The 14858-nt window shown below is 44.1% G+C and overlaps 1 protein-coding gene across 1 annotated transcript in view; it reads right to left on the bottom strand.

The window, feature by feature from the left end:
• Positions 1–8656: 8656 nt before the first annotated feature.
• The window catches only part of LOC142295898 (uncharacterized), a 57528-nt gene continuing 51326 nt past the window's right edge, over positions 8657–14858 (bottom strand). The window contains 1 exon segment of the mRNA XM_075339016.1: positions 8657–11235. Coding sequence (XP_075195131.1) covers positions 10156–11235 — 1080 coding nt within the window. The 3' untranslated portion in view covers positions 8657–10155.

Here is a 14858-nt window from a genome sequence, read left to right as displayed (position 1 = left end):
ATTTTTCCAGTTTGTTTGTTAGGCACACTGCACTTGTTGTAGCATGGTGGCGGGTGAAAGTTGTAAAAGCACAGGTGGCGACAGGTTATAATGCTGTGTCTTTGAGAGGTTTAAAGTGGAATACACATATTAAATCGAGGGTTCTTATCCCTCCCTTGTAAAATCGCTGACTTGTCCGACATATAAGACAAGTTTGATATCCATGGGTGTACATGTATTGACTTCACTCACTATTGCAGACAAATGGTTCTTACACACTTTTTGGTCTTTTATTACACACATATATATATATATATTTATTTCTTTTTCCACAAATACGAAAAATAATGTGTATCCCCGTATAATGAAATATATGTTAATATATGTTAAATATGGATGAATATTTATTTTTATGTTAAGTATTGTTTGGACGTCATTCCATGCAACGTGGCAGTCTTTCCCGCTCGTTTTTTTCGTTAGGGGATGTGCCTATGACGTCAATGTGTCTATATATTGTATACATTGTCTGTACTAGACAGATTGGATGTTATCTGTTTCTTTGGTGGTCCTGATGAAGGGGGCAGAAGCCCCAGAAACGCGTTGACCTGGAAAACAATAAAGTAACACTGGTCTGAACACCATCTGAAGTGATCTATTGGCGCGGCATTAAAACACCACTCTCCTGTGTTCTCTGTTATCTACCGTTCTGGTGGCTGCAGCCGTGGATTGTGATACATGCGATTACAGTAGTTGTGGCTTCTCACAACTACATCTGGTGAGTAGGTTTACTCCCCCACCCCCACCCCTCACATATTGGGGTAAGACCCTATGCGCTTGTTTTTCCACAGCTATTCTCCTTGCTCCTGTGAGCTCCACAGAGCAACTGAAGTGAATCACGCTGTCAGCGGTGACAACACTCAGGTAGTGTCGGGGTGTGTGCGGTGATGATGGGTGCAGTAGTGCCGGGGTGTGTGCGGTGATGATGGGGGTGGTAGTGCCGTGGTGTGTGCAGTGATGATTGGGGTGGTAGTGCCGGGGTGTGTGCGGTGATGTTAGGGGCGGTAGTGCCGGGGTGTGTGCGGTGATGATGGGGGCGGTAGTGCCTGCACGTGTGCGGTGATGATGGGGGAGGTAGTGCCGGGGTGTGTGCGGTGATGATGGGGGCGGTAGTGCCGGTGTGTGTGCGGTGATGATGGGGGCGGTAGTGCCGGGGTGTGTGCGGTGATGATGGGGCGGTAGTGCAGGGGTGTGTGCGGTGATGATGGGGGTGGTAGTGCCGGGGTGTGTGCGGTGATGATGGGGGTGGTAATGTCTGCATGTGTGCGGTGATGATAGGGACGGTAGTGCCGGTGTGTACAGTGATGATGGGGGCGGTAGTGCCAGTGTTTGTGCGGTGATGCTGGGGTCTCTCTCTCTCCCCCCATTTGGCATTAAAAATAAAAAACAAAAAAAGTATCTGTTTTTTACCGTATCCGTCGCATCAGTTTTTACACAATCTGAGACAGATCCATTGCATCAGTCACAAACCGGATTGTGCCGGACGGCAAAACACGGATGTGTGAAAGCAGGCTAAGGCTGTGTGCGCACTTTGCGTTTTTTCATGCGTTTCCGCAGCGTTTTGAACTGCAGCGTTTTAATGCAAAAATGCATGCGTTTTGATTTTCAAGCAAAGTCTATGGGAAATATGGCTTTCTTGTGCGTACAATGCTTGTAAAAACGCAGCGTTTTAGGTGCAAAAAATTTGTTAAAATCTTTGCGTTTAAAGAAGCAACATGTCAATTGTTTTTGCCATTTTGGCAGCGTTTTGCTAACATTGGAGTCAATGAGATCTTTCAAAACGCACACACAATCAAAATCCTAGCGTTTTACAACTTTTTGGGTGCAGAATGCATGCTTTTTTTACCAAATAAACGCATGCGTTTTTGTAATTAAATTGAAGTAATGATGTGTCCCTTTACACGCACATATAGTCCGACAAATTTATGAAAATCAATATTTTAACGTTATTTTAGCCATAAATATTAGATTCAAGTTATCATTTTAATTAAATTAGCTATTTTGTGTATGATTTTAATCATGTTATTTTTATTTCTTTTTTTACACTTTTTTCTTAGTGTTTGAATGTTAAAAGTTTATTTAGTTGTGTATTTGTAATGAAAACGCATCTTAATTTGAGCAATGAAAAAGCATGTAAAATGCGGTCAAAACGCGGTAAAAACGCATGCGTATTTTTAGCGTTTCTGTGGTCCAAACCAAATTTGACAGAGAATTTTTGCCAGAGTATGCGTTTACAACTGCAAGTAACTCGACGCAAAGTGCGCACATGGCCTTAAGGCCGCTTTACACACTGCGATATCGGTACCGATATCGCCATCGTGCGTACCCGGCCCCATCGGTTGTGCGACACGGGCAAATCTCTGCCCGTGTCGCACAACATCGCCCGGACCCGTCACACTACATACCTTCCCTGTGACTGGCGAACCACCTCCTTTCTAAGGGGGCGGTTCGTTCAGCGTCACAGCCTTGTCACTGCAGCGTCACTGAACCGCCGCCCAATAGAAGCGGAGGGGTGAAGATGAGCGGGACGAACATCCCGCCCACCTCCTTCCTTCCGCATTGTGGCCGAGAGGCAGGTAAGGAGAGCTTCCTCGTTCCTGCGGTGTCACACGCAGCGATGTGTGCTGCCGCAGGAATGAGGAACAACTTAGTTACTGCTGCAGTAATGATATTTGAGAATGGACCCCCATGTCGCCGATGAGCGATTTTGCACGTTTTTGCGACAATGCAAAATCGCTCATAGGTGTCACACGCAACGGCATCGCTAATGCAGCCAGATGTGCGTCACAAAATCCGTGACCCCAACGAGATCGCTGTAGCGTGTAAAGCCCGATTAGAGTGTATGTAGCAGCAGCAGAACTGTCGGCACCAGCGCTCTTGTGAGTAGTAGCAGATGCAGGTCTCCGTTTCGGTTTCATCTGCTTGTCCGTTTTCATGCAGAAAAAGCTGACAACTTTGTGTCAAATCATCAATATGGTAGTCGGAACACCCTTAGGAAATAGTGTAGATGAAGGTGTTCGTTCCTTTGGAGCCAACCACTGAGCTCCTGTAAGACTGCAATAGATAGGAGGAAGGTACTGCACACAAAAAGGCTCGGGAGAGATGTTATAAATACGATTCATGAGTTACTAATTTCCACTAATCACAAAGTTTGGAAATAGGGTGGAGAATTGAACAAGCGAGATTACCGAGGTATTGTAGACGAGATAACAGAAGAGGGAAAAAGGAATATCCCACAACGAATAATGAGAGGCTTTCCTGTTACCCAGAGTAAAGGCCGCTTTACACGCAACGACATCGCTAATGCGAACTCGTTGGGGTCACGGAATTGGTGACGCACATCCGGCCGCATTAGCGATGCCGTTGCGTGTGACACCGATGAGCGATTTTGCATCGTTGCAAAAACGTGCAAAATCGCTCATCGGTGACATGGGGGTCCATTCTCAAAAATCATTACTGCAGCAGTAATGAAGTTGTTCCTCGTTCCTGCGGCAGCACACATCGCTCCGTGTGACACCGCAGGAACGAGGAAGCTCTCCTTACCTGCCTCCCGGCCGCTATGCGGTAGGAAGGAGGTGGGCGGGATGTTACGTCCCGCTCAGCTCCGCCCCTCCGCTGCTATTGGGCGGCCGCTCAGTGACGTCACTGTGACGCCGCACGGACCGCTCCCTTAGAAAGGAGGCAGTTCGCCGGTCACAGCGACGTCGCCGGGCAGGTAAGTATGTGTGACGGGTCTGGGCGATGTTGTGCGGCACGGGCAGCGATTTGCCCGTGTCGCGCAACAGATGGGGGCGGGTACCCACACTAGCAATATCGGGACCAATATCGCAGTGTGTAAAGCCCGCTTTAATCTACTGTATGCCTTACTATCAATTTTGAAACAAATGAAGCCAGACATGTCACTCGAAGCAAGAATAAGAAAAAACAAAACAAGCGAGATGTGCAAAATATGGGATCACCCAAGTATATAAAAATATGAATTTTAACAAGTAAATCATAAGACAGAGAAAACTAGCACACGATAAAAACAATTAAAATACAAAGCTAAAGCACCCCCAAGAGGTGTAGATGGTGTGTGCGCATCATATTATATCTACAACCCAACCCCTAGCATGGTAACAAAGTTTGACTCACTAGGCCATATAAACCATAGACACATGGGGTAAAATACCATCAAATATGTAATTATATAGACAAAAAGATAGACAAATGGTATAGAAGGGGAAAAAACATGCAGGTACCCTCACAACATGCAAGTATCATCAAAATAAGCCTATGTGCCCATGGGACGACGTACCCGCAGATTTTGCCTCGGAAAACCCACGGATTTATCTGGATTTTTAGATAAATCCGCAGGTTCTACCATGTACAGACACTCCCCATGTTACCCTATGGGATTTGGGGAGTGCTGTATCAATGCTGTGGTATGTGCGGCTGTGGAAAATGTTGCGGATTTCCCGCAGCCACACGTAAGTGTATGTCAATTATTCATGCGAAATTATCTGTGGAATTCCCGCTCCTCCACTATGGAGATATAGGGCGGGAATTCCGCATGAATTCTGCACAAAATCGGCACGGTTTCCGCAGGTTTACCGCAACAACTCCGCAGAAATACCGCAGCAATGGATAGCTGCGGATTCCAGGGAGCAGCTGCGATAAACCTGCAGACAAACCTGTGGCAAAATCCGCGGGTATGTTGTCTCGTGGGCACATAGCTTAAAGGCCCCGTTACACGCAGCGACGTATCTAACGATATATCGCTGGGGACGCACATCCGTCATCATTAGCGACGTTGTTGCGCGTGACAGCAAGGAACGACCATAAACGATGGAAAATACTCACCTTATCGTCCATCGTTGACACGTCATTCCTTTTTAAAAAATCATTGATTGTTGAGCACGCAGGTTATTCGTCGTTCCCGGGGCAGCACACATCGCTACGTGTGCACCTCGGGAACGACGAACTGCAGCTGCCGGCAATGAGGAAGGAAGGAGATGGGCGGGATGTTACGGCCGCTCATCTCCGCCCCTCCGCTTCTATTGGGTGGCCGCTTAGTGACGCCGCTGTGACGCAGCACTAACCGCCCCCTTAGAAAGCAGGCGGTTCGCCGGCAACAGCGACGTCGCTAAGCAGGTAAGTCTGTGACGGCTCCAAACGATTTTGTGCACCACGGGCAGCGATTTGCCCGTGACGCACAAACGACTGGGTCGGGTGCTTTCACCAGCGATATCGCTGCGTGTAACACCCCCTTTAGGGTGTAATACACCATATGAAACAACCAAACCTGTCAGGACTGGAATGCAGATATAGAACACAAGGATATATGCAAATCCTAAATCTGGGCCTTGGTGGACAGTGACAGAGGGGGAGACCCTACGTGTAAATAAATTGCTAATTGTTCATCTATAGGTGTAGTTAAGACAGGGTCTGGCTTGTTGTAGAAGCAGCAGCAGCAGATATCTTAGGAGGACACTGCCATGGATACTTGCAGCAGCAGCAATTGTAGGAGGCAGCTGGTGTGGATACTTGCAGCAGTGGCAGCAGACTTGCCATACACTGAAACACAGATAGGAATCAGAAACAGCACACAGTACAGAAACAGCAGCACAAAAGGATCTGAGAACAAGCAATTTATAGAACTCGTTGCCCAGGAACCTCTCTTAAGGGGAAGGTGCCTTATATACCCAATGCCTCTCAGCCATGCGGAGAGGCACTTGTGGGTCAGGGAATTCTGGCCCCTTAAGAAAATGTGAGTGTCCATACGCGCACCCTATGGGCACTCCTGGGAAGCCTGTGCAGGCCCTGTGAGACAGCAGCAGGAACGAGGGACGGAGCAGTCACCGCTGGTCAGTCGGGACTTCTTTGATCTCCCTGGAGCCGATCATTGGACATTTCTTTGCCATTTTATCATCTATGCAGATGGTAGTATTTCTTATCCCACTAAGTGTTTAGGGTTTGTTTGCCATTTTAAAACATTGGAAATCTGTTTATCTTAACAGCCAATCATTCTGAACTTCTGTATATGTTTTGTGCTCTCCAATCATCATCTTGATCAATGTCCTTTCTCCTTCGGTACAATGTCTGGAACAACCCATTTTACCCACTGAGCAAATACTAAACCCAGCAGGTACAACATTTGCTGCTGTTATGCTGACGGGGAGAGCACAGGATTAGTGGGTCCACTGGACTGAAAGTATCGTTCACTTGCCTGGAGGATCGAACTGGAACGGCCGCTGAGTTTTCACTACTGCCACCAGAGGTGGCAATAGGTACACACTGGTAAGCACACCAGCACAAATAGTGCGACTATACCTCTAGCCATATGTGTGTTCGCCCAGATGTTCCGTCAACCACCCCACCTGGACGCCCGTTTCACCGCACTTTTGGTTTTGTCAGGAGGTCCTGTGCTGGATTCTATTATGGGGCGTATGCATGCCAGTCACTAGACTCTATCGGAAACATATACCCACACTTATTTCTCACTCCTATTATGGGGAGATGTCATTGGGTTAGAATTTCGTTCTGTAAAACCTGAGCACGTTCCCCTAAGTAGATATTATAATTGTGAGCTACTCCGTTTTGATTTAGAAGGCTTGTGTATACAGGTGTCCGAGCATACTTGGCCCTATCTACCCCTATGTAAAGCGCCACTTTTCCCCTTATCCCTTCAGATGAACCTCTATGTATAAAGTGCTTTAATGTTGACTTTAAGAGATTCAATACATTATTATATTTGTAGAATCCTTTTGTCGCAGCCTGATCTGTTTTTTTTTGGTTATGAATTGTTTTATTTTTATAGGGATCACGCATATGATGGTTTATGATCTTAGAGGTAACTTATAGGTAATATCCAACCTTCATGTATAGTCGGCTCTCCTGTGTGCCCATCTTCTTTATGGGGGACTCACCTCCAGGCCCGCACTCCTCCTGCGTCCACACCTTTAGTTTCGGGGAGGCTAAGGGCACTGTGCAGACCAGGACATTCCATCTGCCTAAAGCGGTGCAAGTCCTCAGAGATCCTACATGTGGCATGAGGTCAGTCTGTTCCCATACAGCCAGCTGGAGCGGGGTTAGACTTCCCCTACGTGTTTCTGACGAGAATAATGATAATACGTTTTATTTCTATAGCGCCAACATATTCCGCAGCGTTTTACAATTCAGAGGTGACATGTACAGACAATATGAGACAATATAAAATAACAAAATTAAGATACCAAGAGGAGTGAGGGCCCTGCTCGTAAGCTACAGTCTATGAGGGAATAGGGGAGGGACAAAAGGTGAATGGGGGAGAAAAGCTTGTCATATATGGTCCAGCCATTGATTTAATACGATGTGCACTGGCTGATTTCCAACTGCACTCTGACTAAACTCTGAGGTAACGACAGTTATGTACTAAGACTCCGCCCACCCGAATTTTCTGCCCAGTAACAGGTTCAGTGAGGAGTTTAACTCTTTACTGTACTCTGACTAAACTCTGAGGTAACGGCAGTTATATACTAAGACTCCGCCCACCTGGCTATTCTGCCCAGTAACGGGTTCAGTGAGGAGTTTAACTCTTTACTGTACTTGACTAAACTCCTGAGGTAACGGCAGTTATGTACTAAGACTCCGCCCACCTGGCTATTCTGCCCGGTCTGCGACGGATCCATCAAGAAAATGGACTGTGACTGACGGCAAAAAACTGATGTGTGAGGAGGATCAGTGGGGAGTTTAACTCTTGGTGTACCAGTGTATGCTGCATACTGCATGTAAACAGTGTAAACTAATTCAAGTATGAAAGGCACACACATGAAATACTGTTAAGACTAAAAAACACTTTGGTAGTACCCAACCCTGGGGTATTACATATGTCATTACTGTTAATTATGTTGATTGCCAATTACTCGCCTACACCTATGTAGCGCCGCTGGCCCTGCAGGGATGCCTACTTACTCATCGCCATCGCCGGGTTGCGTCCTCCTCAGCAGCAGCTCATGTGCTTGTCTACCTCCCTCTCCCCCTGGGGCCTGTGCACGTGGCACAGGCTCCCCGGGAATGTGCCTAGTACGCCATGCATCGGCCCTCCTCTTAAAGGACCGGAGCGCTATATTTCCAAGAAATGCCTCTCAGCCTGTGGCTAAAGGCACTATATATTTAAGGCACCCTCACATTAGGGGAAGTGCCTGTGCAACGTCCTTTGTTAGTTTGGCTACCAGTCTGCTAGCTAGTTGTCAGGTTAACAAGCTCCTGTTCCGTTATCCCTGTGTTCGTCACCTGTACCTGCCTTCCCATACCTATCTGTCCCTGCAGTGCCCACCATATCTGTCCCCGCGTGCACCTGTGCTTATACCTGAGTCCGTCTCCTGTCTTAGGGGTCAGCTGCTACAGTCCCGGTCACTGCTCTGGGAGTGGTACCTGGTGTGTACTCGCGGTAGGCGCTAAGTTAAGCCCCTCACACTAAAGGGTAAGCCCGGGTCCCCCGTGTGGTCCAGTGGGTCCGCTACTCCCGCTTGCTGCCTCTACATGCGAACATTGCAACCTAGGTCATGACTTTTTTCACATTTTGTATGATTTTTTTGCTCCCAAAAGCAGTAACTAAACACATTAGTGAATTTACATTGCTATTATTTTGCACATAACTGTAAACATCACTTTTAATAATTTATAAAGACATTATTGTCATATTACATGAAGAAAATAGAAGGAACATTGAATTGGAAAAACTTAATACAAAACTATGAAAAGAGGGACAACTGCATAAAAGAAGGAGCTTGCATCATCAGCGACACACAAATACTTCCATTCATATGATCTGTGGTATGAATTGAATTTTCACTAATTAGCCAATTCGCCAAATCTGGCCCTTTGGCTGTTCCTGCCCGGCCCACGGACCAGGACAGCCAAAGATCTGGAAACAGTAGTGTACCGCCCATTAACTCAATAACAGGAGCACTATGATAATACTGCTTTTTATAAAAAAAAAAAAAGTAAATTACATAGTTTTGATTTTTTTACTACTATTAAGGATACATGTATTAGTCAAAATACTTAATTATGCTCAATATTAATTGATACAATTAATATAAAATATTAATAATATATTAATATTGAGCAGAATGATAGGAGTGTTCTCAAATTACATTTCTTAAATTAGACAGCAAAAAAAATAAGCAAGTTTGTAAACGACTTGCTTTTTCTATGCTTTCATTCCCCTGCAATAAGAGCTTCTATACTTCACAGTGTACAGCTGGTCTCCATGGCCACGACTGCCTGCCCAGAGACTAACTGGCTATGTATACAGTAGTCACACTCCAGAAGAGGGGTTAACTCCTAACATACTAGCCACCTTTCTCAAACCCATTGATTTTTATTCTGCAGCTAGACGCTCATTTTCTCTCCCTTCTCTCCCCTTCATCTCAGCTCCTGACCAGCTGCTGTTATAAATCACCAACACACAGCATTGGGTTCTCCCAGATCAAGTCTTAGAATCACAGATTTATTTATTTTCGACCCAAAACTGAAGATTTTGAACCACTAATTCTTTTAACATGTCTGCATTTTAAATACTATCAATAAATCACTTCCATTCCAGTTATTGTGACCCCAACTGATGTGACTGTCTTCTTAACATTACAAAACATGCATATAGAGATGTTTTAGTGTTTGTGAAGCTCATCTTAGGCCCAATACAGCCTCCTTACTGGATGTATATCCTTTATTGCAGACTAAATTGATCCTACGAGGTCTAAAGAATTTCTTTTAATGATCGGGTAGATTAGGCCAAATCTTTAATGTAGGTTAAAAAAGTTGGGTTATGCTCCTTCTCGCCTTGTGAAATCATACTTATTGAGGAGACACCAGTATACTTCACCTTCTGTCCAATAATTGGCTTTAGTTGAAGCACTGGAATGATGGAGATGACCTATCTACTTCCTTGGAGAAAAGCAATAGTAATGTATTAAAACTGATGTACTACTCCAGATTCAGGCAAAATAACAGTGTCCACGTGATCACAGTATCATAATAGATTAGCTAAGATCTTCTTAGACTTCTTCTCGCACCTTCTAAAAGAAGTGAGCTTATTATCAGACGGTATGGACAGATGGTCGAACAATAAAGCTCCATCAATACAAATATTTCCTACGAGCTGAACATTAGTTTCTCCTGTTTGTGAGTTCTCTGATGTCTAACAAGATCTGATTTGTGGACAAAACATTTCTCACATTCTGAACATGAAAATGGCTTCTCCCCTGTGTGAGTTTTCTGATGTCTAACAAGACCAAATTTGTGAAGAAAACACTTCCCACATTCAAAGCATGCAAATGGTTTCTTCCCTGAGTGGCTTCTCTGATGTCTAACAAGATCAAATTTGTGGACAAAAGACTTCCCACATTCTGAACATGAAAATGGCTTCTCCCCTGTGTGAGCTAATTGATGATGTTTAACAAGATGAGATTTGTCGCTAAAACATTTCCCACATTCTGTACATGATAAAGGATTGTCCGACATGTGAGATATATGATGATGTTGAGCAAGACCAGATTTGTTGCTATAACATTTCCCACATTTGGAACATGAAAATGGTTTTTCCCCTGTGTGAGTTCTTAGATGCTCCACAAGATATGACTTATAACTAAAATACTTCCCACATTCAAGACATGAAAATTGCTTCTCCGCTGTGTGAGTTAACAGATGATGTCTAGTAAGAGCAGCTTTCTGGCCAAAATGTTTTCCACATTCCGAGCATGCAAATGGTTTCTCCCCTGTGTGAATTCTTAAGTGGTCAGCAAGATATGACTTGGTGTTAAAAAACTTTTTGCATTCTGGACATGAAAACGGCTTCTCCCCTGTGTGAATTCTCTTATGTTTAATGAGACCCGATTTGTTGCTATAACACTTTTCACATTCAGAACAAGAATACGGCTTCTCCCCTGTGTGACTTTTTAGATGTTCAAAAAGAACTGATTTCTTGCTAAAACATTTTGCACATTCTGAACAGGAAAATGGTTTCTCTCCTGTGTGAATTCTTATATGTTCCATAAGAACTGTTTTCTGACTAAAACATTTCCCACATTCAGAGCATGGAAACGGCCTCTCCCCTGTGTGAGTTTTTATATGTTTAACAAGTCCCGTCTGCTGGCAAAAACTTTTCCCACATTCTGAACATGAAAACGGCTTGTACCCGGTGTGAGTTCTTATGTGTTCCGTAAGAGCCGACTTCTTTCTAAAACGCTTCCCACATTCTGAACATAAAAATGGCCTTTCGTCTTTAAAAATGGTCTCCTGCAAAGAATGTCTAGATTTCTTCTTCAGATGTTTTTCACATGGAAATTTTTCGCCCGGTCCATGTCTAGTTGTTTGTTTGCCAATTAATGATTGATCAAATGAAAGTTTCTTGTGATCAGAAGTATCACTGGACAGAAATTTCTTCTCAATGACTACAGATAGATTTTGAGGTACTGCAGTAACTTGTAGGATATTGCTATCTTTGACTTCATAATAGGGAGACACAAGGTAATGTCCATTGGAGCCATTCATCCAATATGCACCTGGAAAAAGAAGCAAACATTTCTAATTTTCCCAAACACTCACTAATACAATGCCTACAAGTAGTATTCAACCCCCTGCAGATCTAGCAGGTTTACACATTCGGAATTAACTTGGCATTGTGACATTTGGACTGTAGATCAGCCTGGAAGTGTGAAATGCAGCAAAAAAAAATGTTATTTCTTTTTTTTTTTTTTAAATTGTGAAAAGTTTCTTCAGAGGGTCATTTATTATTCAACCCCTCAAACCACCAGAATTCTGTTTGGTTCCCCTAAAGTATTAAGAAGTATTTCAGGCACAAAGAACAATGAGCTTCACATGTTTGGATAAATTATCTCTTTTTCCTGCCTTTTCTGACTAATTAAGACCCTCCCCAAACTTGTGAACAGCACTCATACTTGGTCAACATGGGAAAGACAAAGGAGCATTCCAAGGCCTTCAGAGACAAGATCGTGGAGGGTCACAAGGCTGGCAAGGGGTACAAAACCCTTTCCAAGGAGTTGGGCCTACCTGTCTCCACTGTTGGGAGCATCATCTGGAAGTGGAAGGCTTATGGAACTACTGTTAGCCTTCCACGGCCTGGACAGCCTTTCAAAGTTTCCACCCGTGCCGAGGCCAGGCTTGTCCGAAGAGTCAAGGCTAACCCAAGGACAACAAGGAAGGAGCTCCGGGAAGATCTCATGGCAGTGGGGACATTGGTTTCAGTCAATACCATAAGTAATGTACTCCACTGCAATGGTCTCTGTTCCAGACGAGCCCGTAAGGTACCTTTACTTTCAAAGCGTCATGTCAAGGCTCATCTACAGTTTGCTCATGATCACTTGGAGGACTCTGAGACAGACTGGTTCAAGGTTCTCTGGTCTGATGAGACCAAGATCGAGATCTTTGGTGCCAACCACACACGTGACGTTTGGAGACTGGATGGCACTGCATACGACCCCAAGAATACCATCCCTACAGTCAAGCATGGTGGTGGCAGGATCATGCTGTGGGGCTGTTTCTCAGCCAAGGGGCCTGGCCATCTGGTCTGCATCAATGGGAAGATGGATAGCACGGCCTACCTGGAGATTTTGGCCAAGAACCTCCGCTCCTCCATCAAGGATCTTAAGATGGGTCGTCATTTCATCTTCCAACAAGACAACGACCCAAAGCACACAGCCAAGAAAACCAAGGCCTGGTTCAAGAGGGAAAAAATCAAGGTGTTGCAGTGGCCTAGTCAGTCTCCTGACCTTAACCCAATTGAAAACTTGTGGAAGGAGCTCAAGATTAAAGTCCACATGAGACACCCAAATAACCTAGATAACTTGGAGAAGATCTGCATGGAGGAGTGGGCCAAGATAACTCCAGAGACCTGTGCCGGCCTGATCAGGTCTTATAAAAGACGATTATTAGCTGTAATTGCAAACAAGGGTTATTCCACAAAATATTAAACCTAGGGGTTGAATAATAATTGACCCACACTTTTATGTTGAAAATTTATTAAAATTTAACTGAGCAACATAACTTGTTGGTTTGTAAGATTTATGCATCTGTTAATAAATCCTGCTCTTGTTTGAAGTTTGCAGGCTCTAACTTATTTGCATCTTACCAAACCTGCTAAATCTGCAGGGGGTTGAATACTACTTGTAGGCACTGTATGTACAGTATATATGTATGTGTTTTTGTTTTTTTTCTGATTTTTTTTTTACACAAATTCCAAACAATACTGTATTCCCCTACATTCGTGAAGTAGGATAGGAAGAATTTTTTTATTGAAAAACAGAACCTAAAATAGCCCCAGATTCGGGGGATTACCCTTCTTTGCTTTTGCAGAGGTCTCTAATGATTCTACCCACATACTCGTGAGCGTCGCTGTGTAGCCCTTGGTGTTGGGACATGCTGGGGTAGGTTGTTCTACTGTATAGTATTTCCCTCTTAAGGAAAAAAGTCTTATGTATAAACTTAGTTTTGTCTTGGACTTGTAGTCCCTTACCAGGCGCGCCATGTCGGGAGCAGAATGAGCAGTCAACGTTTATAAGTTTCTGTATGCATGCTCAGTATTTATGTGCATGCATGATATTGATATACTCGCTTTTTTTTTGTTTGTGTGTTGTGGACAGTTTTTCTGCTGGCTCTAGATTTTGTTTTTTTTGGGGGGGAGGGGAGTGGCTCATAAGCTAAGTACACTCTACATTTGTGGCTATTGTTGGGCCACTCAAAAGGTATGTACTCAACTGTCCGTCTATCACAGAAACCTATTACGAAGAAACAAATACTACCATGGTGTACATTTCTTTGCAGTCGTCCTCTGTATAGGAAAGCGTAGTCTACTTTTGGCCTCCGTCTGGTGAATGGTGGCTTGTGGTCATGTTACAGAATAGCTTTGCTACCTCATCTGAGAGCAGCATGATGTAGGTAAAGAGATCCTGAATCTAACAAAGTATCACTTAGATTACTGGCTGCAGCTGTTCTGACACAATCAGACATTTTAGGGTCGTTTCACACATCCGGCATTTTGCCGGATCCGGCACACTCCAGTATAGTGTTAATACTGTACAATGTCAACGTGGCAAGCTCCGGTCACATGCTCCGATCACATGACATGTCGGATGTGTGAAACGACCGTTAGATTTAGCAATGCAGGAAACCTGAGAGCTGGCCCCACCCACACCAAGCTCTCAATAGAGATTAAACCTACAAAAATATATCCACAAATAATAATGCATTACTGGTGATAGCAAGTAAATAACCTAGAGGAGAATCAGGCACTGGAGTAAATGAAAACAGGCCCATATCTCAAAAAGAAGACGTCTCCTGTCGAAGCACAGTGTGGTGAAACGTGCGTCGGGGCTCTCCTTTTCTTCTGCTCTATATGAAAAATATATGCCTCAAAGTCACTTTTATTTACATTTTGATATTAGTGATGACTTATTTCTTCTGCATAGGCAGCTATTACGTTTTGTCTCTACAGGGCCTTTGTTATTAGTGCTGTCATCTGGCCATTGTTTGCCTCCTAGCATGTTTCACTGTACCTCATTGTATTATATCCATGCCCATTGTGTTCCATCTTTATGGTATTGATTGTATTTAATTTTTGACCTGGACTGCAGTGCCTATTTTAGGCTGTGAAGGGTTTTTCTTACCCCTTCCCTGACTATCTTCCGTATAGTGTTTCTCTCTATTTATTATATTATGTCTTGTTTTATTTATTTGTAATAAAGAGTGTTTTTGTATTTCAAAAAACCTTCTTGTGGTCTTCGTTTTGAGATATGGGCCTGGTTTCACTTACTCAAGTGCCTGATTCTCCTGTAGGTAAT

This window comes from Anomaloglossus baeobatrachus, chromosome 3 (genome assembly GCF_048569485.1).
Source record: "Anomaloglossus baeobatrachus isolate aAnoBae1 chromosome 3, aAnoBae1.hap1, whole genome shotgun sequence".
NCBI classification, from domain to species: Eukaryota; Metazoa; Chordata; class Amphibia; order Anura; family Aromobatidae; genus Anomaloglossus; species Anomaloglossus baeobatrachus.
This window is presented reverse-complemented; position numbering and strand designations above follow the sequence as displayed.